The sequence below is a fragment of the Podospora pseudocomata genome, chromosome 3, assembly GCF_035222375.1.
Source record: "Podospora pseudocomata strain CBS 415.72m chromosome 3, whole genome shotgun sequence".
In the NCBI taxonomy this organism is placed as follows: Eukaryota; Fungi; Ascomycota; class Sordariomycetes; order Sordariales; family Podosporaceae; genus Podospora; species Podospora pseudocomata.
In genome coordinates this window covers 3,221,747-3,246,445 of record NC_085887.1, presented here as the reverse complement: position 1 = coordinate 3,246,445, position 24,699 = coordinate 3,221,747, and the positions used below count along the sequence as shown (strand labels likewise).

Sequence of the window (24,699 nt, the reverse complement as noted above, 5' to 3'; positions counted from 1 at the left end):
GCGGACTGCCGTATGCTACCTCAGAGCCACTAACATCGGTTGCGGCGCCGAAAGACGTTGCGATCCGTTGACACCGATGTTTCTTCTGCCCTGGCCCCCGACATCATCATCTGTTTCCTTCTTAGTCTCCTGGGTCGACTGCGTGTCTGGGGTCCATCCCAGCAGACTGGACGGCCCGTTGAGGAAATTTCGAATATAGTTCCGATGCGTTCATGCGGCCATGCCGACGACATCCGGTTCATGAGGTGACAGGAACTCAGCTTCAGCTCTCTCTGTACATGTACCCATGCCCCTGTGCCCTGTGCTGAAGAAACCTCGGTCCTCCCAAAGTGTCGCAAGTCATGCCTTTGGGGGATGGTGGTTTCATCATATACATACAACAAGTGACGTTGGTTCGAAGCCTTCCAGGGAAAGGAAAACAAGATGGTTAGCGAGGATTGCCACTTTGATATTCTGGGCAGAAACAAGCACTGACAGGCCGGCGATAGACCCAGATCAGTCGCGGCGCCAGCGATGGCCTAACAACGGCCCGGTCAGCCGTTCCCCAGACCCCGCACGTTTTCCTCCACACTGCCATCGCCAGTGCAACGCCTGGCATCCAGAATGCTACTTTGCCGAGACGGCATTTGAAAGGCCTCGCTTGGGTATCCAGCACCCTGCTAAAGAGCACTTGGAAGGTGTTGTCAGTCTGCGCGCTCGCTTCTCTTCTTCAAGCCCGGAGCTTCACACCGAGAGAGCTTCATCGTGTGCGAGCCGGCGTGTTCAGCTGACCGGCGCACGCTCGTTCGGTCCTTTGGCTCAATTTAAACGGGCTTAGTTTCTTGGTACATTATTACCTCCTGTTTTCCATTATCCACACCTCTGATACTTGAAAAAGGGGTTGCCACCCGGTCTGGTCGTACAGACTACGTGACCATATCACATCACGCTCTCTACTCATATCGTCCTCGTCTCAACTCCAACGCCAACCTCTTCAGCCCCAGAGCTTCAGCAACACTTCCCGCGTATTCACGTCGCGTCACTGAGGAAGAAAGAGGGCTAGACGCCCTGGCCTACCTTTTCTCCTGCAGACCATGCCCAATGGGATAAACAGGAGCCTATTTGTACTCACCAAGAAACGACGACCAAAGCTGTCAACTCGGATTCAGGAGAGGAACGTGTGAGAATGTTGCTGTACACGCGACTGGCGCCTCCAAAGCCACCCAAGAGGCGGTCAAGAGGAGGTAAGAACAATGCATTCATAACTTGCCCCTCACATCAGACAGCTAACAAGATATGTTTGGGATATAGGTTGCACATTCTGGTGAGTCCCGCATTGCCTGCTTGACACAGCTGCTACTTGATTTGATATGTTTTTCTGACTCCAATGCAGCAAAGAAAAGGTTTGTCTGGTTGCCCTACAGTCTTTGGGCAGACTGTGTTTCTAATAGCCTTGACAGAAGAAGAAGTGCGACGAGAAACGGCCGACCTGCTCGCGTTGCTCAGAGCAAGGTGTTGAGTGTGTGTACGGGACTGTGAAACCAAGACAGCGAAAACGACGTGAATCTGCACCGCACGCGGCAGCGGGTACATCTTCCGAACACTACTCGGGAGCTCGACGACTATCTGAACTCAGCTATTACAGTCACAACTCTAGTTATCTCGGTTGGGGTGTCGAGAACCGTGGTCAAGACTTGACGCGTTACGGGGAGCCGCCAGCTGTTATCTTCAACACTCATTTCTCCCTCGGCGAGTACCCTCCCATCGACATCTTGGACGACTACCCCAACGAGGCCCCGCAAGAATCGCCAAACGGAGGAAGCCCGGAGGCCGATGCCCCCGCTGACGATGAAGGGGCCTCACCTGCCGCCGGGCCGATATCACCACGAGCTGCATCGAAGGCGCCTCCTGACTTGGCCATGATTGCGCCATGTTCTGTAGCGTCGCCGCTTCAAGAGTTTCACGCCCCCGCCTTTACCGAGTTCACCGAGCGTCCGAACCGCAGGGCGCTGATCGATCACTTTTGCAACGTCTTGTCACATCTCATCGTCTTTCGCGAGGAGACGGGCAATCCGTTTCAGCAATTGATACTCCCGCTCACACGCAAGAGCCCACCGGTGCTCAACTCGATCCTTGCGCTTTCGTGCGCCCACCTCGAGTATCGCGGGATTGAGAACTCGGAAAAGTCTCTTTACTTTCACAACCAGGCCATACAGGGCGTGGCGCAGATGATTGCGCAAAAGGAAAAGGCCAACCGGACGGACATTCTGGCGGCCATAATGCTGCTTGTGTATTATGAATGCGTAAGCTCAACCGCAACGTCTTGGAACCTCCAGATCAGTGCTGACACCCTGCATGCTAGCTCGTCCAAAAAGGCCGCTCCAACATCGTAGCCGGCCACCTAAAGGGCGCCCTGACAATAATGTGCAGCACCGACGACCTGCTCGACCCGGCAGGCGTCTTTCTCGAGAGAGCCTTTCGGTTCTACGACGTGATCACTGCTTTATCAAACAACACCTCCCCGATCAGCACCACCCCCTCCCCGGGCGGCCTGCTCCCCTTCTCCCCCATCGGCGCGACGCCCACCTCCCCGCTGAGCAACATTGACACTCTACTGGGCATGTCAACCACCCTCTGGCCCATCATCCACCGACTCTCGGGCCTCTCCTCCCTCAAATCCTCCCTCAACCACGCCATCTCGTCCGACTCCTCCCCGACAAAGATTGCCGTCTTGAGAACAGAATTCAGCTCCACGGCACAGGCGATCGAGGCAGCGTTGAACAACTGGCAGCCGCAGCTGCCTGCTGACTTTACGCCTCCGGAGGGGAATGATGATCCTGAAGCGGACCCGGTGCCTGTTGTGGCTATCAGGGGAAAGTCGAGTAATATCCCGAGCATATACCACAACTCGCTTGCGTACCGGCATGCTTCTTTGCTTTATTTGTATCGGACCATTCTCGGGTATGGGAGGGGCCATGGGCTTGTGAGGAGGCACACGAGGTTGACGCTGAAGAATTGTGTGGCCACTGTTGGGCATAGGGGGCCGATGTCGGCTTTGCTTTGGCCGTTGTTTGTGGCTGCTTGTGAGGCGGGGGAGGGGAGGGATAGGGAGTTGGCGAGGGAGGCGTTCGAGAAGGTGGAACGAAGGCAGGGGATGAGGAATATTGGAAGGGCGTGGGAGGTTGTGGGTGAGGTTTGGAGACGGGTGGATGAGGAGGAGAAGGGGAAGGAGAAGGAGGAGAAGGGGAAGGAGAAGGAGAAGGAGGAAGGGGGGAAGGCAAAGGGGAAGGAGGAGGAGAGGGAGGAGCTGTGGAGGACTGTTTGTAGGGAGATGGAGGTTAGTTTGGTTTTCGGGTGAGGAACCAAGGGGGGTAATGATGGTTTTGTATGCATAATGACGAGGGTGTGGGAAAGTGGCGGCGTTTAATAAGGGGCGGGGGGGTTGGGTATTCAACAAGGTAAATATGGATGGGGAAAAAAGGAAAGTGGTATATATCTGGTGTATGTTAGGAAGCAAATCGATGTGTGTACCTGTAAACCCCATCACATTTCAAGACGAACAACAAGAGTTTTTGAACAATTATATACCAAGAAAAACCTAAACAGAACAACTCATGAGATGATGCTATATATATGTATTTATACAATGCGAAATATCCCAGAAGATCCCCCTCTCTCAAAAAGAGAATCCCCCTTTCAAAATCTTTCAAGTTGTGATTGATCCCTCATTATTCCCAAAAACCAACAAAAAACAAAAACCCCCCCAAAAAAAAAAAAAAAAAACTCCTTATTCCCATGGCTACCCCTTTCTTTTCCCCCTCCTTCACAACCTACTCCCTAGTCAAAGCTGAGCCTGCGCCTCCCCCAACTTCTTGCTCGCAAAAGCCCCAAAGTACGCATTCAGCGCGTCCACCGTCGCGCTCCCCTCCTCCAGCGCAACAACAACACCAGTGTACCCATCCGGCCTAACGACCACAACCCCACCCCTTTCCTCATCCAACCCCATCTTCGCATGCGCCATCGCCTTCGCGTCAGGGAAATTCCTCGACCACCGATCATCAGCATAAACATTGTCCTTGTACCTCGCCAGCAGCGCAGGCAAGTCCCGGCTAATCTCAATCTCGTTCCTCTTGGCGGCAAAGACAGTGCAGATGGTGAAGAACTTGGAGTGGGGGTTGTGCCTCTCGTGGTGAGAGACAGAGTCGATATCGGCGCGCTGGTAGGCAGAGTAGAAGCTGTTCTTCTTGGCGAGGCCGGCGGCGAAGTCCTTGAGGGCTTGGCCCGTGACGGAGGGCTTGCCGGCGAAGACGAAGAGGCGGAAGGCGCCGTTGAGGGGGATCTCCTGCTCCAGATGGACGACGTTGGCGTCGACGACGCGGGTGACGTCGGCGTTCCTGAAGAGGCGGCCGGGGACCAGGGCGTCAGACTTGGCGATGACGTGGGATTGGGCCGGGTGCTCGGGGGACCAGTTGAGCTGGTTGGCCTTGTAGGCTACGCCGTAGCCGGAAGTGAAAGAGCAGGACTCCTTGAAGGTCTTGATGAATTCGTTTTCCTCGGCGCCGGAGGAGGCCTTCTGGGCCGTGGCGGCGGCGACCTCGTTGGAGGAGGGGGGGCGCTGGGAGAAGAGCTTGGCGTACTTGTTGTCGAAAGACAAAAGAGTCTCGGCGACGTCCTTGCGCTCGGGTTCGTAGGTCTCGAGGATGGACTTGTGGGCGAGGCCGCCCTCGACGGCGTGGATCTTCCAGGCGAGGTTGAGGGCGTCGAGGAAGGCAGTGTTCATGCCCTGGCCGGCCTTGGGGGAGTGGGTGTGGCAGGCGTCGCCGCCGAGGAAGACGCGGTGGTCGAGGGTGTACTTGTCGGAAATGCCCTGGCCGATGGGGTAGACAGAGTACCACTCGACGCGCTCCCACTCAATGCTGTAGGGCTGGAGGATGCGCTTGGCCGAGGCCTGGACCTCCTCGACGGTGGCCGTCTTGCGGGGGTTGAAGTCGGGGTCGGTGGAGGAGGCGATCTGGATGTAGAGGCGGACCATGTTGTCCTCGCGGGGGATGACCATGATGGAGCCGTGCTCCGAGTGGATGGTGCACTTCATCTTGATGTCGGGGAAGTCGGTCTTGACGACACCGTCCATGACACCCCAGACGTAGGCGATGGGGTCCTTGTGGGTGATGCCAATCTTGAGCTGGTCACGGACGAAGGAGCGGGCGCCCTCGCCGCCGAAGAGGTACTTGGCCTTGACGCTCTCCTTGAAGGTGCCGTCGACGTGCTGGAGCTCGACGCTGACGGGGTACTCGGGGTCGGCCTGCTCGTCAGAGGTGAAGCCGGTGATGGTCCAGGGGCGCTGGACGGTGGTGTTGTTCTTCTCGAGGTCGGCGATGAAAGCACGCTCGATCAGACCCTGGTGGAGGAGGGTGGTGAAGGGGTATCTGGCATCGATGAAGTCGGGGCAAGAGGCCCAGGTGCCGGTACGGGCAATGCCCTTGCCGCCGGTGGGAGGGTCCCAGAAAGCAACCTCGTAGACACGAGCGGGCTTGTGGGCCATGATGGCCGACTTGAGGCCCATGTTGCGGAGGAGATCGAGGGAACGGGGCTGGATGCCATCGGCACGGCCAGTGGCGGTAGGCTCAGGTCTGTTGTCGATGTGCTTAATCTTGTAACCCCATCTCGCCAGGCAGGTCGAGAGCATCAGGCCGACGGGACCGGCACCAACAATGACTGTCGTGGGTGTTAGATATATCTCACTCTACTACTTCTTGTCTGTGAGTCTTAAGGAGGAGGCTTACCAATGTCATAATGGTTGGGGCTGGGGTGCTGCTTCTGCTCAGAGGCCATTGTGAAGACTGAGTGTGTGTATGTGATGTCTAGAAAGGGGGGTGATGATCCAAAGAAACAAGAAAAAAAAAAGAGAGAGAGAGAGGGGGGAGAGAGAGAGAGAGAGAGAGAGAGCAGCACTGGGTATCTTGGGAAAAAAGAGAAGAAGGATGGAGAGATCACGATGAAAAGTTTGGGACGAGCAGGAGGTGGGAGGGGTCAAATACTTGATAGAATTTCTTCGCCCTACTTACTCCTCCTCCTCCTCCCACACCTCCGTCAGCGGCTCTCGCCAGTGGCAGATCCGTCTCGCGCTCTCTCGACGCTTTCCCAGAAACCGGGGTCCGGGCCAGGATCCGAGTGTCGGGCCAGATGGACGGGGTTCACGGGGTGGACGGGCTGAGACGCCAATGCATGGTGCACCCTAGGATCGCGGCAAGGAGCTCGGGATGATGGCCAGGGGGGACTGGATGGGACTCGCTGGAGCGCCTGACTCGGAAGCGAAAAAGCGACGAGGTTCCTGTCCTGACGTATACTAGATACCGGCAAGGTACACGGCTGTGTAGGCTGTGTAGGGCTGCTCGGGTCACCATTGGCCGAGAGATGGGACAAGAGGCCGTGACATCGCTCTGCTGGCATGGAGGACGGCCACTACGGCGTCAGTGGGCGTCACGGGCGTCCATCTTTTCCAGAAAACTGCTGGCGCCATGTGGTTCCTTCGGGCGTGAGGGGTGGTTCGAAATCGGGACTTGTTCACGGTAATCGATATAGCGGGGCCGCCCTCCTCCACCACGGCTCCAAGTGTCGGGAGTCAAACCCCCTGTCCTTTACCCCACACCCCAAGAACAACCCAAAGCCTTGACAACAGGGCCTGTTAGGGTCTGACAACTGTCAGCCTCCCGTCGCCAGCCGAGTCCGCTGCTATGCGTGTTCCCTGATTGGTCCGGCTGGCCGCTGCCCCGCTGCGGTAGCGCAGCCGACTGTCTGAGCCGTGTCCACCCCAGAATGGTAGTGAGTGTGGGGGAAAGTCTTGAGAAACGGTCTCCAAAAAATAGCCCGCCGCCTTCCGTCCCATCAGCCCTCTCATGTCTCAGCCGCTATCATGAGCCGCATCCCCATATCCCCATACCGTTGTGATGATGTCGTTTCGTTCGCGCGCTCGCTGCGACTGAACTGTCCGATATGGGCAACCATAAGGACAGTTCACAGTCCACAGTCCATAGTCCACAGTCCACAGTCCACAGTCCACAGTCCACAGTCCACAGTCCGCAGTGTCCGTTTTCTGCTCATCTGGTGATATCAGTGTCATCGATCTAAGCATATTCTTATCTCCGAACCTCAAACCCGAAATCCCCAACTCTATCACACCCAAACATCACCCTTCTTGATACTTCATCCCACCACAATCCTACACCTCGCGCCTTCGTTTTCGCTGAAGATTCGGATTTTCAGTGTAGTTCATGCCACACTAGCGCCCATCCATGCAGCCACCATTCCACATGATCGCTCGGCCTCTCAACAACCCAGGGGCGATCGATGCTGGGGATATCATCAACAGCGCTATTCCAGGAGCGAGAACCTGGGGTTGGGATCCACCGCCCACACACGAACTCCGGGGAGCAGGTGCGGGAGTTGGGGTCGCCCCCCGACGTTACTTTTTTTGGTCCGTCAGGCGGACTGCGGAAGAGTGTGGGGGTGGACTGACTGGGAGGGCTGTGAACGGCTTTGACGTGCGGTTGTGATGAAAGGTGATGTAGATAGGTAGGTAGCTATACCTGCCGGTCGTTGTCGTATATGAATCTGACATGGTGCTGCTTCCTGTCGAGATCTGGGAGCCACGTCGGCGAGAGAGGTTGGATGAGCAAGTCCCCTCGAGTTTGTTGTTGACTTGGTGCTGTTGTAGCTGACAGCCTGGCTGAGTATACTGTCTGGCTTCTCCTCGTCCTCAATCCATCATCCCCCTCCTTGACCCAAATCTTCGATCTCGGCATCAAGACAACATGAAACATGATGAGGGTAGGTCACAATAACAACCCTGCAACAACCCAGTCCCAAACTCGGTACCGAACCACCGTCACAAAACCTGCAGATGATGATATCTCCAAGATGACCGACACCCCCTCCAGACTTTGACACCTGCCACTGTCACAGGAGCGCATCCATCATTCCAGTCCTTACACACTCTGTAAACTGGTACGTAGCAGGCTTGTCCCCCCCTTACTCACCCCCTCCCGCGGTAGCGAGCCTATTGGAACAGTTCCAGAACCGAGCCTACCAGAGCCCGGCCTCATATCAAACCTAGACAAAGTCTCCATCTCAGCTGAGATCCGGGACCCATCTTACAAGCTTTTTCCACTTCTCCAACCCGCGAACAGGGGGGGGGTGCAGTCGTCAGTTTAAAGTGTTATGTAAGACTGTACGTAGAGGCTTTGCTATTTATAGCAAGGCATGTTAGAAATGCAAAAGGGGCATGCACCTACGTCGTACGGATGGTTTTTTAAGGCCGAGGGGATGGATGTATGGGTATGGGTCTGGGGGGGTATTAGTGGTTGCCGAGAGTCTTATATACGGTTGCTTTGCCAGTGGTGTCTTCGGTAACACTCTCATTATGAGGGCAAGCAAAGCAAAAAGATCCTCGTAATTATCAAGGTCTCTGCCCCCCCATTGTGGTATTTATGCACCTTTCGGCTCCTCCCTCCTCTCATCAAATCCCACTATGATAACCCATTAACCAGCATGATGTTGGTTGACATTCTCCCCTCATAACTCGAATCCCAACGCTGATGATAACACGAAATGCCCAAAACAGAAACAAAACAAAAACAAAATGCAGCTCAACTCGCTCGCTCGCTTGAACAGAACAACAAAAAAAGCATTTGAAGGCCGCCCAATTTCCTCTTGTCCCCATCTTAAAATTACTGTTTTTATTTTCCTGTATTTACCCCTCTCTCCCTCTTTCGCCTTGTTGCTTGCTTCCCATCATGTCATGAGATCGAATGCGTGGAGGTGAAAGAAAAAGAAAAAAAAACAAAAACGTAAATGCAAGAATCATGATGTTCAAAATCAAAATAGAAACATTGGATAGTGAAGGGAAAAAAAAAACCAAGATATCCTCCCTGGCTTGCCAAAATGTAATGCTAAAACAAAACATGCATCACATCATACCCCAACATAGTAATTCCAAAAACAAAAGCCACCTTGAAGACACCCATGATATCATCCTCATGTATCCCATCCACCTTGAAGCCCATCATCATAATCATAAACACCCTACTCCAATCCCAATCCCAATCCCAACCCACATATCCCCCCTCTTCCTAATCCAACTCCAGTCCCAACCCAACCCAACCCTAACCGCCTGCCAAAAAAAGGAAAAAAAGAAATCCCCCCCCCAGAAATCACATATGCTGCCCATGATGCATCAATCCCCCCTCAAACAACCCCCCCAGCACCTCCCCAGGTAAAATCTCCAACCAAGGCGGCATCATCAAATCGCTCTGTAGCCCCAACATATCAAAATTCACTTCAAAGCTATTCGAAGTAATCGCCTCGCTTATCGGATTAATCTCCAAGTACCCGTACCCCCCTCCCCCTCCTCCTCCTCCTCCTCCTCCTCCTCCTCCCCCTGAAATCAACCCACCATGACTAAAATCTGTCTCGTACTCGTTATGACCTACGCTGTTATCGTCGTGATGGTTGTTGTCGTGGTGATTCCCGTGATGATGGTCGTGGGAATTGTGCTGGTAGTGGTGCAAACCGGAATCTGTCGGGGTTGTGGAAGGGGACCCCTCGTGCGCGGTTGAGGTTTCGTAGCTTGAGGTGTTGGAGGAGTGGTGGTGGTGGTGGTGGTGGTGGGTGGTGGTGGAAGAGGAGGAGGAGGCGTAGGAGGGGATGTGGTGGTGGTTCTGGTTGTTGTTGTTGTTGTTGTTGTTGTTGTGGCTGGTCTGATGATGCGTGGGGTGGTGGTTCTGCCTCTGATATCTGTCTGCGGGTGGGGGTGTGTGCAGGTCTAAGTCGACAGAGGGGGAGGATTCGTATTTTAGTAGGGACTTGCCCATTGCCGGCGATTGTGGTAACCTGGATAGTTTGGGAGTTCTCGACTGGTAGCGCAGAGTCGATATATTGGCTTGGGGATAGGCCGGCGGGAGCATAGCAGATGGAGTGTCTGGAAGGCTTTGCCGGACGGGATCATATGTCATGTTCCCAGGAGGTGTTGCGGCAGACACTGGAACCGAGAGAGGTGGAGGTGGCGGTATGGGCGGAAGTGTGGTATTTGCTGGATTCTGGAACAAGACCGTCAGGTTCGAGTTTGGCGAGTTTGTGGTCCCAGTAAGAGAGTATGCGATGGGTGGAACGTTGGGCGAGGCGGGATGCTCAAATCGCGGCAAGCGTTCCAGTGAACGACGACGGGCCAGCGTGATGGGTTCGTATTCCTCCTTTGTGAACGTCTCGCAGTCCCAGATGCCCTTTGATTTTTGGTCCAGGGCGTTGAGAATGTAACCGACGCCCGCCCAGTACTGCTGCAGTTGCTGGAGAGACTTGTAACACCGCGTGTAGTTCGAATTGGCAGCAGAGACAAGGAGTGAGTGTTTCTGTCGGGGGTCAATAGATGGGCCCAATTTCCCAGGGATGCCTTTGAAAAAGCGAGACTTGGCTTCTGGAGAAGGTGATGGCTCTCGCGAAGGGGGGTGTGACGCATTCGCTCCAGATTCCATCAAGAAGGCACATGCAGCGATGTAAATTGGCTGGGATGTGAACGGGTTCCCGATAAAACTCTTTGGATCGATCAGGTCGGCAAAGGCGAGGATGTCAGCAATGGTTTTGGCACTCGACATGGAGAGCTCCCGGCTGTTCGGCAGCAACTGAGTCGGTCTGAGGCTGTAAAACGGAGTCAACAGCGTCGGCTGATGAAGGACAACGATCAGAGCGTGGAACCAAAAGTGCAGCAGAATAAAGATGGTGCCCTTTCCTGCCTCGACATACTTTCGAAAGTTGGCAGGGTCAAAATGGAGACGCGAATCCTGCTTCTTGTAAATGTGGCTCAAGTCAATCTCCATTTGTGCAAGCTTCTGCATCTTCTCCTCGGTGAGGTCGTTGGCATCCCGGATATTGTTCAAAACATCCGACACTCTGCCGTACAGGTGGATGATCTCGATGAACGGCGGGAAGGGGTCGGGCCAGCCCGAGACCGGATCGATGGCGTGTTCCGGAAGAGACAGCTCAAAGTCGTCGTCACGGAACGTGACTGGACGTCCTGTTCCCGACGATATGACACGGTCCAGAACAAAGACAGCCCAAAAGGTATCCATGCGCTCCTGTTCCACCTCGCGCTGCTCGTGCGGCCCCAAAACCTCTTCGTCGTTTCGCTTTCCCTCGGGTTCATCGGATCCATCGTTGCTTTTCCGGCTCCAGCTTCTCGTGTACCAGGGATCTCGTTCACCTTGGTACTTGACACCTTCCAGCTTCTGAAGACCGAGATCGACCGCCATCCTGATGGCCAGGCCCAAATACATCCAGAGAGCGCTGTCCTGGTTTGCCCCGAACCCTTCGTATGCCATCAAAAGACAGGCCTGCACAGCAGCAACGGATGGGCATGGGAAAGTGTCCACCGTGGCCGCTTTGGCACGCCGAGCGAACACCTGCCCGAACTCTGATCTCTTTTCTTTTCCGTCATGTGGGTTGATGAAAATGGGGTCGTCAGAAAAGCGAGCTGCCAAAGCGCACATTGCATCTACCAAGATGGGCTCCAGTCTCTTTTCCTTGAGCATGCGCAGGGTCCTGTCCTTTCGCATAAACTGATAGTTGCAACCAAGGTGAGTGAAGAAGGTTATGGCGAGGTTGAGGATCAAAGGGTGAACCGGATTCGAATCGTTCACGTCATAAACCGGAATGTCTTCGAGACTGTCGAACTCGGTTCCCGGGTTGGTGAAATGGTGCTGCCCTGCACCGCACCCGTACAATGACCCTGGTGATGTTGTCGAGAAGGAACTGCCCCGACTCTTGCGCCTATCACGATGAATCTCGCGCGAGATGTCCACCACCATCTGCTTGAAGCCTGGGACGATGGCAGTCGGCCCAAAATACCTAAAGTAGGGCACCCGGTGACTTTCGTGCTGATGCTGATGCTGATGCTCAACAGGCGACCGGTTACTCGAGCTCCGGTTATTCGATTTCTGAGAGGTATCGTCCTGATCCCAATCATTGCTGTGTTTCCGCCGCCGGCCAGATGTCACGGTAGCCGTTGATACCGAGTCCAGTCTCGAAAGCGCATCCGCATCCACAAAGCCCGCCATACGTGGCTTCTGCTGTGGTTGTTGTTGTTGTTGTTGTTGTTGTTGTTGTTGTTGTTGTTGTTGTTGTTGTTGTTGTTGTTGTTGTTGTTGATGATGATGATGTTGCTGCTGTTGTTGCGAATGTGACTGTGACCGACTCTTCCAAAATCGTTGGTCCCCCTTTTTATTCCCATCGTTGGTGTAATTATCCTCACCACGGTTCTGCCACATCTGCTGAGGCTCCATCTTGACCTCCACCTTCTCACCATTCAGGTAGTCCTCCTCATGCTCGTGCTTTGTGTTGTCGTCCCGATAATCCTGCGCATCTGACGGCCCTCCATTTGCTGGCCTCTTCTTCTCATCCAAATCGTTGTAGCCGAGACAAGTGTGGCCATTTTTGGCACATGTCGAACACACCGGTCTCTCGCCCGCGCACCGGGTTTTCCTTTTGCGACATGTCAAGCATCTAGGAATATTTTTAGAGCTGGTCCATACAGAGAGAGAGAAACAGAGGGAGAGAGATAGACGAAAAAAAAAAAAAAGAAAAGAAAAACCACATACGCAGCATTGATCCTCCGTCTCTTGGAGGGGGGCTGGCCATGGTTGTTGACCCATTTGTGTTCCTTGATAAAGGTGGTCATCTCGGCGCTCCTTTATAGCGAGAACATGACGGACTGGCAGGGCAGTCTTGAACGAGCTCAGTCAGTCGTGAGCTCTCAGCGGGTGTGGGAGACGGCGGATGAGGCGGTCGGCACACACGAAGAGAGGGGGACGCGGATCGGGCGGCAGATGTTAGCTGGTGTCGGGTGTGGTGACTGGTGTTGAAACTCGGCTTGGCGGTGATGTGTGTGTGGTGCAAAAGTGCGTCGGGATTCTTTGGGGGTGGGTGAGCAGCAGCTGGCGATCAACAGGGGCACAACAACGACGTGGTCATAATGCGAACGACGGACGGAGGATCTTGGGGGTAGTCATGGTTTCGGGCAGTTTTGGGAAATGAGGCAGAAGGTGTAGGTAGATAAGGTGAAGGTACACGTTATGCGACCCAAATCAGCTCCCTCTCTCCAGCTCTCTAACGTCCAAGTGTTCCTCGTTTCGTTGGCTCTCACGTGTGGGGACCCACGATAGATAGCACGCGCAATGCGGCTGAGTTGCAGCACAGGCACAACAAGAGGTACCTGCTAACAAATCTCGGTCATAAAACAGGAGGAAAGAGAGTGTCAGAGATCAGCCGTTGCAGAAGAGGAAAAAAGTCGGGGAAAGAGGTAGAAGGGGAACGGGAACGAGAGGCACGACAGCCGATGGGACATGGGACATGGGACATGGATGGACGATGGATGGACATGGGGGGAGGGGCGAGGACGGTCAAGCTTCGCAATTGGACCAGCTTCCAGCTGTGTCAGGCTGTGTGTGTCTCTTTGAGCCTAACAAATATCACAGCGGGAAAGTGGGCGAGCTAGAGAATACCCAGATGCAATAGCTTCGCTTCCCATCCTCTCACCACACCAAGACACAACCTACACCACCAGGACCAGGCAGGGCCCATGGGGTACCGCGGCTGTTTATCAATCTCCAAGATGATTTTGTCAAAAGATGTCAGTGTGAGTCTGGCCGAGGTGCGCCGGGGAAGCAGCGAGATGTCGGTCGAGATGTGGCTCCAATGCGACGGTCCAATAGCATGGATCACTCTCTCTTCAATAACGAGCGTCTTCCGGCACTTTATGGTGACACGCTTGCTGTGCTGACAAGACGCCAACGGACCGGGACAGCTGAGTTCGACTGAGTCTTCCGAGCCGACACCACTCGGAGACTGCCAGCGATGATCTCTATTCTTTTTGTTTTTATATTCACAGCCCGAATTCATCTGAAATCCAATGTTGTCTGTGAGTTGACACTTGATCCGTGCGCAGGGCAGCGGGGCTTCCCGAGGCTCCCGAGAGTGGGGCATTGACCCTGCCCTATGCCTCGAATTCTTGGGACAACCAGCAACAACGGAGATTGTCCAAGCAGAGGCATGGCTCGATAATGCGACGACGACGGACTCTTGGTTAGGAAGAAAAAGAAGTGATATTCTTCTGGGTTTAGGCTAGTGGGTAGCGGCAGGTGCACACTATCGTCCCATGATTGCAACGCTGCACCGCTAGCCCCCTGTCGACTCATCTGTGCGCGGAAGGGGATCGTGGACTTTCCGGCCCGGACAACCTTTTCTACAGAAATCTCACGAACAGTAGAAACATGGAACAACTCTCAAAGCCGTCCCGTCACTTTCATCTCGCCACCAGCCCTTCGATCAACATTCAGCACTCCGGCCGTTCTCCCCGACCCCTCCCCCATCCTGTATGCGAGCCATCAGTGTCGTCTCGCAGCTTGCAGCTTGACATTCAACACCCAACACGCCGCCAAGCAACCTGCACCAGGACAAGTTGGGAAGCAACGCCTTCGACTCACCCACCCAACAACCTTCCCTTTCCCCCCCCTTCCCTCCTTCTCAGCCTCTGTCTTGCCTTATCTGTTCTCTCTCGATCAGTGTCACCATAATGTCTTGCCTACGCCTCATGCTCCCCACGACCACTCACCACATCACCGTGATAAGCCAGGTCTGTTCCAGATCAAAAAGGAAGTTGGGAAATGAAGAACTTGGAACTTCCATAGAAAATGTTCAGTAGACCAAAGGCAGACCAACATCCCTGTGCTCTGAGCCCCGCGAACCCCGCGTTTTGGGGGATGGATGGGGCCCTCTCCAAAAAAAGGCTGGGGAATTTCTAGAAACACCAAGCCCAAATCGGCTTAGTCTCACACGGCAGCTTCCGGATAGCCATCACCGATTGAAAATTGACAGATCAAACTTCATGCCTTGCTTCGTCGTCCGAGCTGTACGACACAAGATATCGGACTCAATTGCCAGCCTCGTCTGCTTTTGGACATGTACCATCTCAGCAAAAAGCAGTTCTTTTTGATCCTTGGGTTTGCATTCGATCTGATGCGTTGCCGGTCTCGTCATCATGTAGACATACGAACACTACCCCGCATCCCAATCAACAATTTCCAGACTTTTTGTAGACTGTGAGGGGGAACCAGCACTGCAAACTATCATCATAGAATAACTAAACTGGCCGACAGGCACCAGGGCGAGAATATAGCCTAAACAATATTTCCTGATTCCTCTCCCGCTATCTTTGTTCTCTGTCTCTGGTTGGAAGTCTCAATATCATGTATATTTTCTACTTTGTAAACCGAGCAACCTCGCTCTCGAACATCGCCAACATAATCTGTATATCATGACACCACCACTACCACCACCACTACGACAACAGACAGCTTTCTCTACGCCACATACCACTAGCCACGCATACCACCCATCTATTTGCTAGGCGAAGTCCTTTCGGCGAGATTTGGTAAACGAATACGCGCAGTAGGCCGTGTCTCGCTTCGATCCATAATGGGTGATATCGTCATTACTACCTCCTACTAGTGTAGCAAAAGTGGATTGTGATCTTCTTGTCTTCAGCGAACTTGTCTCTCTCGCAAGCATGATACTTTCCCAAAAAAAAAAAAAAGGAAAAAGAGCTTGTCAGAACACTTTGAACATGAAACATTAAACTTCTTCAAACAATCTGGCATCACCCCCCAAAGATTTCATAGCACAGAATAGCCATCAATAACCACCATCCTAATCCCCCCATGAGCTACCTAGCTACCTATCTTAATCTTCCAAACCTTCCTCATTCCGAAAGAATGAAAATAATACATATACAAATGTTTTTACCGTGTGGCATTCTTCTTTCTTTCTTTCTTTCTTTCTTTCTTTCTTGCTTTCTTTCTTACTTTCCCCACCCTTTCATCATCATCCATCATAACTTAAAAAAGATGGAAAAAAAAATTAAAAAAAAATAAAAAAAATAAAAAAAAATTAATAAAAAAAATAAAAAAGTTGGGAACGCCGAGATCTAAATGCCACACCACACCTAATCACAACCCCCTTCTTCATCGACATAAACATCCCATGCTCCAAACACGCGCCAGAAAAAAAACAAAACACACACACACACACACACACACACACACACACACACACACACACACACACACACACACAACAAATGCCCCTACGCTTACTTCGCTTCTGATGATAACCCTCTCTCTCTCTCTCTTATATATGACAACCAACATGACACATTTGTCCCCAAAACTTCCAAGTCCATCCCAATACTAATAATATTATATAACTCCCCCCCCCTTCCCTCACTACGGCATGGGAAACCCCAACCCCATGCTCCCAATCCCCTGCACACTCAGCGGCAAGCTAAACTTCCTCAACACCTCCGGGTAGTCCCCCGCCATCTTCTTATTTGGCTTCTTCTCCTCCACGGTCCCCAAGCTGTGCGGTCTCGCCTTACCGCCACCACCACCACCACCAGTTTCTTCCGTCTCTTGTTGCTCCTCCCGGTGCTCCCCCTCTTCATCTGTTGTCGTCGTTGTAGTGGTAGTAGCAGTAGCAGTAGTAGTAGTAGTAGTAGTAGTAGTAGTAGTAGTAGACAACCTCCTCCACCCCCCACTAAACCCCCTCTTCCTCTCCCCAGATTGAAAACAACCGTCACCACCAGGCTGGCGATCGCTCTACTTCGCCAACCAGGGGAACTTTTTCTTCGTGCTGCCCTCCCCCGCCCCCGCAGCCCCGGCCGCGCTGCTGGCCTCGACCTGGATGGATCGTTGATATATATCCTTTTCGCAAAAATTTAGTAACCATTATCCACTCCGACAGAGTAAATATAACTCACCTCCTCATCCCCCATCAGCTTCCCATCCAAAATCAACTCCCTCACCTCCCCCCTCCTCCCTCCCCCCCCACCCTCCCCGACACCGTACGGCATCCCCTGACTCTTCATGATGGGCAGCAACACCTCCCCCAAAACCTCAAACTTCTTCCAGTTGACCCTCCTCCCCCCCTCCCCCACAAACGTCTTGCTCCCCTCCTCAGCACTCACCAAATCCCGTCTGTGCAGCGGCATAAACGGGATCCTCGGCAGCGGCGAATTCTCCCACGCCAACCGGTACGCGAAATGGCTCTTCTGCGTCCCCATCAGCAACACCAACCTCGCAAACCTCTTTTGCGTCTCCGCGCTAACAAGCTGCCTCGTCTGCGACAGCCGGTGAATCGCCGTGCCGTTGATCCCCGCCAGCACGGCCGCCAGACCGTTGTAGTTATTCATTTGCCTCAGCTTCAAGGCAATCAGCATAAACTTTTCCAGACACGGAGCCCGGTGCTTGGCTTTATCTCTGATTAAAATTATGTTGGCGACCCATTTGGCAATGTGGTTAAAGTGGGATATCATCCTGTTGACGTTCTTGAGGCTTTTGCACTTTTCTTTTTGTTCTCGGTTTAGCGAGACGTCCCGAACTAAATCCCGGATCCGGATCGAGCTGAACATGACCCAGTCTATCCTTGTGATCTCGTCGGCAATCTCCTCCGTGTCGAGCTCCATGAACTGGTGCCAGCGGAACTTGTTGAGCGCCAATGAGGGCATCGGCACCAGCGTGGCCGCTTCGCGCTCATAGTCTTCCAGCGTTTGGAACTGATACCGGGCCGTTGTCCGACCATGAATATCTGACCCTGATCTCTCTGAGCTCTGGGAGGGGCGTCGGTGGTGGCTGGAGGGGGGGTTGCTGGGGTCGTCGAGTTGGAGCGAGTTCATCGATCCTGTGATGCCCGTGTGTGGTCGGCTCAGACCTTCAAACATGTTGTCTGTCTCGTCTATTGGGTCTGATATTCCCCAGCCCGTGTCGTCGTCCTCGACCACCTTGTGTTCCAGGTGAACACGCATCTGCTGGGCAGCCGTGACAAACAGCGGATCCGAAGATAATTCTCCGACCATCTCTTCCAGACTTCGTTTCGTTGCCGGCCTGGCAAAGTCGCCAGGATACAACGACACCCACTTCGCCACAGACTCGACCAGCCGCACCTGAGCCTCCGCCTTGATCAGAATGTGCGTCGTCTTGTCTTCCCTCAGCTGGTCGAGACGAGTCCGAATCGCGTTTAGCAGCTCGGAAGGCGCGGCAAACTTTCGATACAGGCACAAAAAGATATCGGCAAAGTTTTGGTCCGCCTTTGCCATCTTGGGCGCGACAAGCCTGTCGACAAGGTCATCGAAACTCACTCCCGCCACCTTGGCTGGCCTGTCCAAAAAGTTCTCATCGTTGCGCTGCAGTATTGGTATGTCGTCCGAATACCGATACGATTCTCCGTCGGATTCAGACACATCCAAGAACGACTCGGCGCCGCTGTCCAGTCGAATGCCCGGTTGACGAAGCATGGCTGACACTGTCGTTTGCGGGCCGTCTTCGGGAACGGCCAAGCCCAAATTTGAGTTGCTGTGCTGAGCAACAGAAGAATAGTCCAGTCTGGGCGACCTCGAAGCCTGGGGCCTGTAGTGACTTTCGTTTGGGGGCGGTGGGAAACCCCGTAAGAGTGACAGGTCGGAGCTTGCCCTGCTGTGTTTACTGTGTTGGCTGATTGGCCTTCCGTTGATCATTTCTTGAGGGGTATCCAGACTCGCCGAGGCAGCGCGTCTTCTGGTCATCGATCCTTCCGGTTGTTCTCCTGCTCCCCCGTCAGTCTCCCGGCTTACCACTACTGCAGCGATAATATTCTCACCTCGCTTGTTAGCCAACGCGGCCTTTAAAGCAGCCTGTAGACAATCCTGAGCGCTTCCCGGCACGTTGAAAGACGTTCTGAAGTGACCGGCACAGGTGGGAAAGGCAGAAGCAACATCTGCCACGTCGATCTGGCGGGCTTCGTCAGGGGCGTCGCATTTTGTGGCGGCGAGAACCGTCGGCAGGGAAGAGTTGGCCAGCGCAGCCATGGTGGAATCCAGCCCTCGCACGCTCTCCTTGTTGGTAACGTCGTACAGGATCAGGGCGCCATCTATTCGTGGCACCATGTGACCGGCGACCTGCTTCGGCCACTGTATTGGTTGTCGGGGGTCCAGTTCGAAACCCTCAAGATCAAGCTCGACCAGGGTGACTGAGTACTGCGTCCCGTCGAGCACATGCCTGAATGTGATCATGTTCTGTGTCGGCGGTCGCGTGGAACGTATCGTTCGCTGGACAAAAGCCGACTTCCCCACGCCTTCGACGCCAATAATGGCGATGTTGATGGCCTCCATGGCTGGTTTGTTGCGATCGAACTAAGAGGTCCAATTGTCAGCGTACATCCATCGTGACCGCCAGAAGGAGCTCTTGTCCATGTTTCTTCTTGAGACTCTTATCAGGTAGTTAGATGACGGCGTACCCAAGGTGTAGGACCGATGTCTTTCAGTGAATCTTTCCTTGGGGGAATCCACGGCTGGCGCTCTTCATTGCGGTGGCCGGCACTCGTCGTTAGCGCGCCAGGGATGCCGGGGGTGGCTGTGGCAGCAGCAGCAGCAGCAGCAGCAGAGATAGTATTCGCGGCGGTGCTGTGGTAGCCAAAGAAAAACGGGTCGTCAACAATCGAAGCGACCGAGTCTCGCGGACCACCCTCCTCGACGGTCGTCGTCGTCGTCGGTGGCGGTGGTGGGTCGTCGAGGATGAGAAAGCTTCTCTGAGGGCCAAAGTCAGGAAACGGGAGTCCCCCGGAGCGGTCTGATGAGGGTGGATGAGTGTGAGCCCGCATTGCTTCTTCGCATGACGAAAGTGGACAAAAAGGGCATACCAGTGACTTTCGCGATCTCAAGTCGCCAGCAGCCGCAAGCCGGACAAGACGGGAACAGGAACAGGGAAAACGGAGCCGGGAGGCAAAGGAGGGCTTCTTATTATCGAGGCGCAAACAAATCAGATGGAGGATGTCTCTTGTGTCGTTCTCGTTCGTCGGTCGGGTCGGGGTCTGGATGGGGCTCCTTGTCAGGGTCCTCTCTTTGGGGCACTTGTTGGGGTCCTTTGGGGTGAGAGCGAGTCCCACGAAGCCAGGGCGGAGGCGGCGGGAGTAGGAGCAGGGCACAGCTCTTTGGGAGCAAACGCCGTGATCTTGGCAGGCTGCCGACCCGAAACAGTGCTTGGCTCAGTCCGTAGCGTCGCAGCTAGCAACGGTCGCTTCCGAAAGGGTCGGATTGTAAGCAGAAGCGGTGATGGATTCAGACAGATAACCGAGTCTTTTTGAGCTCAAGCTATACTATACACTGCCGAGTATTATCGTAGCTAACGTAGCTTTCCTTGCTTCAAGTAATAGCCAAAAGCTGTTCCCCTGCCCGTTAGGTGTCCCGTCAGCGGGGCCATCTGCCATTTCAGAGCACTGTCTGTCACCCACTCACTCACTGCCTGCCGCCCTCCCCCCTGCAGACGGTGCTTGGCTGCTGTTGTCTTTGACCTCTTGATCCATGGTACCAAGCACGGTGATGGCCCTCTGATAACATGGAAGCCAACTGGCAATTGAGTTTCCAACGGGACTTTTGACGGACATGGTGGGGTTTGCGCCCGGTGCTTGTCGGTGGAAGGGCACGGCCCGGCGACTGATCAGCGGCGAGGTCAACTGCCAGCAAACACCCCTGGTTGTTGAGTTGTTGAGTTGTTTGCTTGTCGATATGATACTGACTTTAAGATCCTGCTGTGGTTGTTAGTCAGCGGACTGGCCGCAACAATCTCCATGCATATTATAGCAAAGGGGAGATCTGATAAGATCAAAAACTGGGGCCGGCACTGGACCTTCGCTTCGAACGATTTGCTTTTTGCTTCCAAACGACAGAGACACAACATATGGCGCGGTTACACAAATCATGCAGCCGAGTGCTATCGTATCAATTTCTCAGGAGACTTAACTCGACTTTGTTAACTTCTTGAGTCCCCCTCTTGACTCTCAACAACGGCCTCCAACCACCATCGCAAAGCAACCCCCACGCAACCCAACCTTGAACAGTCGCTATCAAATCCAATTTCCCATTCGGCGTGGCAGCTCTCTGTTTGGGCGCAGCTGAGCTCAGGGGCTCTTCAAAGTTCAAAAGTCTTGTTGGATGGCAATATTGGAAATCTCACCTTCAAGTGTCAGAAACTCCCGCGAAGCGCCACTCCAACCCTCTGCCGCCGCACTGCTGCCGCTTGTCCCGGATCACGAAGGGACAATCCCATGCGTGGCATCCTGACAGTGCCCATCATAGGTTTCACAGCAAATCTCACCGGTGAAAACTGTCTCTGTTTTGTCTCTTGTCAACACTCAGATCCGGACGAACCGTGGGTCCGGTCTTTTTTTCCCGGACCCTTCCGGCCCTTGTGGATGACCGGCAGGCCCGCCCCGCTCCCATCTGGGGATCCGGGGTTCTGACAGGGATTGTCACCACCAAAAGCTGGGGAGCGGAGACCGAGCATGGAGCAGGCGAGGCCTTTGTCGGTTTGTCGATGGGGTCAACACCAACGGCGTGCCCTGGCCCTGTTTATGTTAATAAAAAAAAAAAAAGGGTCCTGAACGCCAGGCCGAGACCGGCTGGTCACGTCTTTTCGATCAAATCACGATCTCGCAACCCCCGGTCAATATGAGAGAGAGAGAGGAACCTTGGTTTGCTCAAACCTGATCGGGCAAGTGTCGTGCCCTTTTACGCCCTTGGCACATCACCCAGTGCCCCCCGTCACAAGTCACAACCCGTCCTCGGTCTTTTGTCTCATGGCGGGTAAAAAGGCCTCGTCCCATCCATTCTCTTTTTCTTGCTGCTCTTCAAGTGAAGGTGATACAACGGCTCGTGGCAAATCAAGCAAGCAAGCAAGCAAGCAAGCGTGCTGCAAGTGTCGGGCTTGTTCTTACATATGCCCCCTAGGCTGGACGCCCGAAAGGTGCCTCTCGGGGGCGAGGCGAGGTGTGCCTCTTTTACCATATTTTGATCACTAGCCCAAAGTCAAATGACCATTTTGAACCGGACCCCTGACGGCACTACCTTGCACCGCTGCAACAGGAGCTGGTCCAGCCAGACGCGGAGCGCCCGTTCACAAGGATTCAAAAGAGAGGGAAAAAGCCAATTCGGCATCTGATCATCCTCGATCTCTCTCCTCACACGCTTTCGTGCTTATACTTCTGCACTACTGTAGGTGTCTCTCTGGTCCGACCTGTTGAATCAAGGGAACACCTTGTCCGACATTCCAACGGTCCAGTGGCCTTGCAACCCTGGCTGCATTTCTGCAGGGGGAGGGTTCCAAAGGGGGGATGGGAGGGGGAGAGTTGCCGCCGGGTGGATTCTCTTGTCCATCTACCGAGTGACTTTGCGAATACATTACATAGAGAGCATCCCCCCTCGCCAACACTTTTCCGGAGTGTAGTCTTGGGGTTTTTATTCATATCTTGTCACTGTGCGTGTCTAAGACACCAGCCCTCGCCTCTCACAACGGAGTGAGCCAAAGTTCGCCAAGCTACACAAACCAGGACGGAGATACCACTCACTATCCGCAAGGAACCCCGCAGACCACAAACCTGGGAGGGACCACAAGGCGTAACTTTACTTTCAACCGTGGGCCAACTTTATTTCCAGCAGAATCTCGGAAAGGTTGGCTGTGATCTGGGTTTCCCACTCCTCTCCCCGTCAACGCTCTGTCACCAGGGAATGCAGTTCAAGATGGGCTACTCGAGGGCGCAGCAGGGCGCTGTCCCTCGAGGATTTGGGGGGCCGAGCAAGCCCTCTTCCAAGCATGTGGAGGGACAGCTTGATCCAGAGGATCTTACCCGTCGGTTGTTGCTGGTCCTGGCCGAGCAGGAAGAACATGAGAAACGAAGGCAGCGGAGGGCCGAGCAGCAGAGCCGTCATCGCCGGGAGCATCAGAGCAGCAGACATGGACAGTCACAGTCATCAAAAACACAACCAGACCCCAGATGCTCAGACCACAGCAGACGAAGACCCTCCCAGGCCAACACCTCCACCTCCTCCCAGCACCCAGAACCCCGGTCGACAGACGATCACTATGTCCCCAAAGAAGCCGCCCGCCAGTTCACCCGCACCACCACCGTCGAGCAAATGCGCTCCAACGACTTCATCCACCAACTCACCAAGCGAGCCCACAGATACCACAAAGACTCCAACCGCGAGGGTGACCCCATCGCCTCCACCACCCCGGCCGATCTCGCCCGCCAACTCCGCCAGTCCCAAGCAGAGCGTGACCGTGCCTTGGAGCGGGAGCGTCAACAACGTCAACCTCCCACTTCCGGGCCATCAACCTCCTCCCTTTCCTCCCAACAACAGTCCCACACCTTCGGAGCCGAATTGGCAAGGCTAAACACCAACCACAACCGCGTCTCCCTCACGGGTCATTACCCCTCTCACCAACCCAGAAGAAACAGCACCGGCGGCGCAGACCCCTTGTCAGCCGATACAACCCCAACCCAGCAGCCCACCACCCGCCGCTCCATGCTCGTCCTCAACCCAACCCTTCCCGGAGGGGGAGGGGGAGGATCAGAGGACACCACAACCCCTACTTCCGAAGACCCGACCCCCCTCCAGCGTTTCCCTATCCACGCCCCAGAGCACAGGGTTGACTGGTCCCAGTCCGATGAACGCAGTAAATCCACCGGGACATCCCGCCCCAGACTCATGTTGTCTCCCCTCCTGAAAAGAGCAGACTCGTTGTTCACGCTGAGGTCGTCAAAGGGTAAGGAGAAGGGTGGGAGTTCGAGCAGTGCTGGGTCGGGGTCGGGGTCGGTGGTGACGAGCCCGACTGGGGCTGGGGCTGGGGGAGAATGGGGGGGTGTTGAGTTCGGGATTGGGGACTATGCTGCCCAGTCCTACTAGGGCTGTTGGGGGTGGGGAGTTGCCTGCGCTGGAGGAGCTTTCACCCCCCCGCCCTCCTGCTGCTGCTGCTGCTGCTGCTGCTGGGGAGAAGGGGGCAAAGTCGCCTACTTCGGCGAAGAGTGCCACTAGTGGGAAGGGTTTCTTTGGGAGGTTTAAACGCTGAGAAGATCGCCGGCTCTTTTCACTGGGCTAGGGGTAGAGAATGTGAAGGGTGGCTGAATAAAAGTTTGGTCGAGGGTAGGCGAATGGTGTGGGTTGCTTGGTTGGATTTGTTTTTGGGGTGGTCTGCTGGAAAAAGAATGGAAAATATATATCATGGCACAGGGTGGTTGGTGATGATGGTCATGATTTTACACCAAACGTTGGTTTGGTATGTCTCTGGTTTGGCTTGTACTGGCTTGGTCTGGCTCGGAATGGTTGGCTGTACCTGTTTTACTAGTAGCTGTTGAGCAGTTAGTCTTTTCTGCTTTTGTTGCGAGGACGTGGTCTAGACTTCAAAAACGGCAGAGGATGGCGGGGGAGAGGGGGGCAAAGAGGGGGAGAAAAGAGCGAAAAAGCCGTAGATTAATGGTAATTGATATTGTTTGATATTTAAACTTTGATCATCCCCTGAACGCTCCCAGTGTGGTTCGCCCGCGGAAACGACGAGTTGCCTGCCTGTGCGCCTAGTCAGACTGTGCATGCTAGACGTGTTAAATGTAAGTTCAGCTACCACTGGATAACCGAGGCTTTTTAATGCATCTTCTCTTCACCTCTCTGCATGCCTCGATGTATTAATTAGACACATACCACCCTCGACATGACATCAAAACATGACATGTAAATCTTCTCCCACACCCGATATTACATCTAAAAACACTGGATATGTGCCCTTACCTTCCCCTTAAATTATATATATAAACCCACCC

General features: G+C 54.1%; 6 protein-coding genes across 6 annotated transcripts; 2 read left to right on the top strand and 4 right to left on the bottom strand.

The window, feature by feature from the left end:
- Positions 1-1,073: 1,073 nt before the first annotated feature.
- On the top strand, positions 1,074-3,337 carry QC762_309170 (uncharacterized protein; the record flags this gene model as incomplete). Its single annotated transcript, XM_062889212.1, has 4 exons — positions 1,074-1,157; positions 1,440-2,282; positions 2,342-3,208; positions 3,230-3,337. The coding sequence occupies 4 exons, from the start codon at positions 1,074-1,076 to the stop codon at positions 3,335-3,337; spliced, it is 1,902 nt and encodes a 633-aa protein (XP_062745171.1).
- Positions 3,338-3,820: 483 nt separating this feature from the next.
- Positions 3,821-5,811, bottom strand: QC762_309160 (uncharacterized protein; the record flags this gene model as incomplete). The annotated part of the gene is made up of 2 exons (XM_062889211.1): positions 3,821-5,694; positions 5,763-5,811. 2 exons carry the CDS (start codon positions 5,809-5,811, stop codon positions 3,821-3,823), a joined length of 1,923 nt encoding a protein of 640 aa, XP_062745170.1.
- A 3,377-nt stretch (positions 5,812-9,188) lies between these two features.
- On the bottom strand, positions 9,189-12,703 carry QC762_309150 (uncharacterized protein; the record flags this gene model as incomplete). Its single annotated transcript, XM_062889210.1, is given in 4 exon segments — positions 9,189-9,397; positions 9,416-12,131; positions 12,189-12,528; positions 12,624-12,703. The coding sequence occupies 4 exon segments, from the start codon at positions 12,701-12,703 to the stop codon at positions 9,189-9,191; spliced, it is 3,345 nt and encodes a 1,114-aa protein (XP_062745169.1).
- A 3,601-nt stretch (positions 12,704-16,304) lies between these two features.
- Positions 16,305-19,710, bottom strand: QC762_309140 (uncharacterized protein; the record flags this gene model as incomplete). Its single annotated transcript, XM_062889209.1, is given in 5 exon segments — positions 16,305-16,674; positions 16,681-16,781; positions 16,838-18,657; positions 18,712-19,243; positions 19,348-19,710. Coding segments are annotated over 5 exon segments (3,186 nt in total).
- Positions 19,711-20,827: 1,117 nt separating this feature from the next.
- QC762_0057840 (uncharacterized protein) lies at positions 20,828-21,164 on the bottom strand (the record flags this gene model as incomplete). Its single annotated transcript, XM_062883565.1, has 2 exons — positions 20,828-20,986; positions 21,102-21,164. 2 exons carry the CDS (start codon positions 21,162-21,164, stop codon positions 20,828-20,830), a joined length of 222 nt encoding a protein of 73 aa, XP_062745167.1.
- A 1,448-nt stretch (positions 21,165-22,612) lies between these two features.
- QC762_309130 (uncharacterized protein) lies at positions 22,613-23,791 on the top strand (the record flags this gene model as incomplete). Its single annotated transcript, XM_062889208.1, has 1 exon — positions 22,613-23,791. One exon carries the CDS (start codon positions 22,613-22,615, stop codon positions 23,789-23,791), a length of 1,179 nt encoding a protein of 392 aa, XP_062745166.1.
- Between the last annotated feature and the right edge of the window lie 908 nt (positions 23,792-24,699).